Source organism: Vigna angularis, chromosome 8, assembly GCF_016808095.1.
Source record: "Vigna angularis cultivar LongXiaoDou No.4 chromosome 8, ASM1680809v1, whole genome shotgun sequence".
In the NCBI taxonomy this organism is placed as follows: Eukaryota; Viridiplantae; Streptophyta; class Magnoliopsida; order Fabales; family Fabaceae; genus Vigna; species Vigna angularis.
In genome coordinates this window covers 28,103,792-28,108,529 of record NC_068977.1, presented here as the reverse complement: position 1 = coordinate 28,108,529, position 4,738 = coordinate 28,103,792, and the positions used below count along the sequence as shown (strand labels likewise).

The window sequence follows — 4,738 nt, the reverse complement described above, 5'->3', positions numbered from 1 at the left end:
AACACAATAATTTGTTTTTGAAAACTCAAATGAAAAGAACCTTACATTAATTAATCACACAATTTATTTAATTATTCATTATAATCACAAGTGTGTAAATGGAATAGTATTTTAGGGAAAGGGAGAATAAATGGGAATTATTCTAAAATATTTTGTACTCCGACCAACTTAGAGGCCAGAAACGGACAAAGTGAGAAACACAATATCAGTCTAAAAGGTCTAGCCGATAATCATCGGAAAATGTTCAAACTTCGGTTTGGTCTTCCTCATTGGTCAAAAAACCCAAAAGCCACGCATTTTTGCTTCTGTCACCCAACTTTGCTCTATAAATAGAACAACATTGCTTTTGCATATCCATCACATACACAAATTCTGCTATAACCATTCATTTATAGCTTCAGTTCCAAACCCTTAAGAGAAACCAAAACATGGAGATCTTGGGTTTACCTGGAACACTTGCTTTCTTTTCCTTTTCACCTCTTCTTTTGCTCTTCAGACTCACCTTTTCTTGGTGGATTTCTCCTATCTATACTCATCTTAAGCTCAAAAGATGTGGATTTGGAGGGCCACCCCCAACTTTTCCTCTTGGGAACATCCAAGAGATGAAAAAGAAGAACACTGTTACTTCTGTTACTTCTTCCCTACTGCCCTCTAACCCCACCCATGATATACACTCTACTGTCTTCCCCTACTTTTCTCGCTGGCAAAACTCTCACGGTATGCATGCTTTCCGTATCATTAACTCATACACAGCTTCAATCCGGTTCTGATCTGTCAAATAAACCAATCATTTGCTCATGATATTCCTCACCCGAACAAAGAATAGAAGAAAAACCCTACAACATTTTTAGTTAATCATTGCCTAAAGTTCGACCAGAACTAACGTAAACGTGTTTTTATACATACATTAACTTACTTTTGTTTGTACAGGGAAGGTTTTTATCTATTGGTTGGGTACAGAACCGTTTTTGTACATTGCTGATCCTGAGTTTCTGAAAAAAATGTCCACCGAGGTTTTAGCCAAGAAATGGGGAAAACCTAGAGTGTTCAGACATGACAGAGACCCTTTGTTTGGAAATGGTTTGGTTATGGTTGAAGGCAATGAATGGGTTCGTCACCGACATGTTATAGCACCGGCATTTTCTCCTCTTAACCTCAAGGTTTATCTCTCTCTCTCTCTCTCTCTCTCTCTCTCTCTCTCTCTCTATATATATATATATATATATATATATATATATATATATATATCTATCTTTCTATCTCTGTAGCTTCTATATATATTACTGGCCTTCTAGAGAACATGTTTCATCCTGTAAGTCCTAATTTCAACTTTCCATCGTTGCATGACTTCAATTTCCACATTCAATTTAGACCATTCTGGCATGCTAGGGAAAGTGGTCTACACGGAATCATGAAGTTTGAAATGTTTGTATACGTTTTTACTTAGTGTTTCTCCTTCTTACGATCTTCATCATTTGCATGCTAAATATAGAAATGCTGCCTAATTTCGTTGCTTAACTTTAAGACCGCTTTACCACAAAGTTAAATAAAGAACCTACCTACGACTACTAGGCCGTACACCTTTGAAGAAAAAAAATTCCATTTTACCTCATCACACTAAGTTCCCTTTTTTACTTTAATTAAATAAAATCAAAAGGAGAAATCATTAACTTATCTTGTACAATCTATTTCATGGTGATGAGCAATTTTTAAGTGATATGTGTTTTAGTTTTTAAATATGAGATAAAATAATTAAAACATAACATTTAACTATATGTATATGATAGGCAATGGCAAGCATGATGAGTGAGTCTACAAATGAAATGATAGAAAGGTGGATTGCACGAATAAACTCGGGTAACTCAGAAATCGATGTGGAAAAAGAGGTTGTGGAAACTGCCGGAGAAATCATTGCAAAAACAAGCTTTGGCATGAAGGGAAGAAATGCAAAGGAAGTGTCTGAAAAACTACGTGCCCTACAAATGTCACTTTTCAGGACAACAAGATACGTAGGAGTCCCATTTGAGAAGTGTTTCAACGTGATGAAAACCCTAGAGGCCAAGAAACTTGGGAAAGAAATTGATCAACTTTTGCTATCCGTCATAACAAGTCGCATGAAATCGATCAAAAGACAAACTCAAGAAGACTTGCTAGGGTTGTTGTTGCAAGGAAATCATCAAGGTGATGAAAAGTTAGGGAAGACATTCACTACTAGAGATTTGTTGGATGAGTGCAAAACTTTCTTCTTTGCTGGCCATGAAACAACTGCATTGGCTATCTCATGGACCTTGTTGCTTCTTGCTATGCATGAAGATTGGCAAAACCAGTTAAGAGATGAGATCAGAGAAGTGGTCGGAGATAAAGAACTTGATATCAACGTGCTTGCTGGCTTGAAAAAGGTAACACAAAAACTAAACCTAATCTCGTTTGTTCATTCATTCATCCTTATTTACATATCATAGAAAACGTTGATAATTGGGAAGCTTCTGTTTTTTTTTTTTTTTTGGTTAATTATGGTTTGCATTTTAAAATACAACAGCTAAAATTATCATCTTTGACCTCCAAAACTATACATTTTTTCAGCAAGCCCCAAAAAATTATACTAATTTGCCATTGGTTTATAAATCAAAATAGACCGTGAAGAATTATGTTCTTGGGTTAGATGACCAATACATGCAAAGAACGAGAGGGGGTCTAATTGACTTAATATGGATTCTCACTTTGATCATTGACCAAATATGTTTGAGCATGTAATTAATGTAAATTTAACACTAATTCCAGAATTTCATAAACTGCTTGGATGACTGTGTTCAAAACATTATTTACAACTTTGATATGGTATGTAAAATTCAAAGTCTTCTATTAATTACAGGATAACTGGTTTATTAAATATTAAAATAAATTCAAACACTCGAATAAAAATAAATAAACTATATGTTTTCAAAATTACTTAACTAAATTACAACCAAATTAATAGCTGTAGAATTTGAATGTGTGTTGTGCTTTACATTTAGTACGTGTTTTTGTCGTGGGTTGAACGACACTAATAACTTTCGGTCAATGTTCATATCTGATATCTGAGTGCGTATGTAATGAATTAAGAAATTCGATGGCCCCACAATGAAAAATGAAAAGATATTCAAATTGTCGTGCATATAATGCCACGTGGCAACCCTCGCCGCTTTATATTAGATGTACGTATAAGTATGTAGCATGAAACAAAATATCACTTTACACATGGCACTCGGTCAATGTGTTGACTTTGAATCTTCTCCATTTCTTTTTCATTTCTTTTATTTATATATTGCTCCTCGAAGAGCAACCAAAGACAAAATCTTAAAATTTGATTGTGCTAAACAAATTCTTAACTAATTACTTTTATACGATGTAGATGAAGTGGGTGATGAACGAAGTTTTAAGGCTCTACCCAACAGCACCAAATGTGCAAAGGCAAGCGAGAGAAGACATTCAAGTTGATAATTTAAGGATCCCTAATGGAACCAACATGTGGATCGATGTTGTCGCAATGCACCATGATCAAGCGTTGTGGGGAAAAGATGTGAATGAGTTTAGACCAGAGAGGTTCATGAACGATGTAAATGGTGGATGCAACCACAAAATGGGATATTTACCGTTTGGGTTTGGAGGGAGAACGTGTGTTGGAAGAAACTTGAGCTTCATGGAGTATAAGATAGTGCTAACCCTACTTCTCTCTAGATTTAGCTTCAAAGTTTCACCAGGTTATAACCATTCACCCTCTATCATGCTCTCCCTTAGGCCAACCTATGGTCTACATCTCTTAGTTCAACCCCTTAATTAAACCTTTGGTTACTTCCAAAACTTTTATTTTGTATTAAGGAAAAGAAAATAAATATTTTTTTCATAACTTAATATTAATTTATGCATAAGTTAATAGAGAAATCAACTTATACATAAATTAATTTTAACTCTAGGAAAAAAATATCCTATTTTCTTTTCTTAGACATCCACTTATCCATATACAAAGTCTTATTTGTATAAGAAGTTTACAGTTTTTATAGGAAATATTCTAAACATGTATTAGGGTTTTGAAGATCTTCTTACATATATAAATCTTAGAATCTCGATTTCGATGTTTGATGATATATAATTGATGTACGATTACAATGTAAGAACATAATTGGCTATGATGTTTTGAACTTTTCTATATTTCACACATGGGTTGTCTGACATAATCAAAATCCTGCTACTTTCTAAACCTAGATTTTGAATTTGACGATCTGCATAAGCAAAACGAGTAAGCTAGCTAGCAACGTGTGAAATCTGAAGCAAAATGAACAGCTTTCTATGGTTGTCTTTGTCCCATATATCTAACTTGAAGACAAAGTACATGATTCAGTACGAATATATTGAAATGGAATGGGGGATTCACTGTTTTTAGTCTTCGATTCACATGATTGATAATTTGGCTACCAAGAGTGTGATATTGACATTGTTGCACCATCTTCGACACCATCAAAATGGCTATTGCAGTTAGTGGCACCCCTAGAGTTTGATCACATCACTTTCAATGTCTTTATAATTACGAAGAATAATTTTGCGATTTTATATTATTTATGAGGGGTTTCAATCAGAGGTAATAAAATAACCTTAATAACTGTAAACATTAATGATGAGTAGATCGAGAAAAGTACACGGACTCATCTTTATAATTAAGATCAAGTTCTTAACTGGTCTTTAATAATTTGGTGAGGTTTAT

General features: G+C 34.1%; 1 protein-coding gene across 1 annotated transcript; it reads left to right on the top strand.

The window, feature by feature from the left end:
- The first annotated feature begins 315 nt into the window (after positions 1-315).
- On the top strand, positions 316-3,886 carry LOC108344166 (cytokinin hydroxylase). Its single transcript, XM_017582632.2, has 4 exons — positions 316-717; positions 931-1,160; positions 1,788-2,399; positions 3,392-3,886. Exons 1-4 carry the CDS (start codon positions 429-431, stop codon positions 3,818-3,820), a joined length of 1,560 nt encoding a protein of 519 aa, XP_017438121.1. The 5' UTR covers positions 316-428; the 3' UTR covers positions 3,821-3,886.
- Positions 3,887-4,738: the final 852 nt, after the last annotated feature.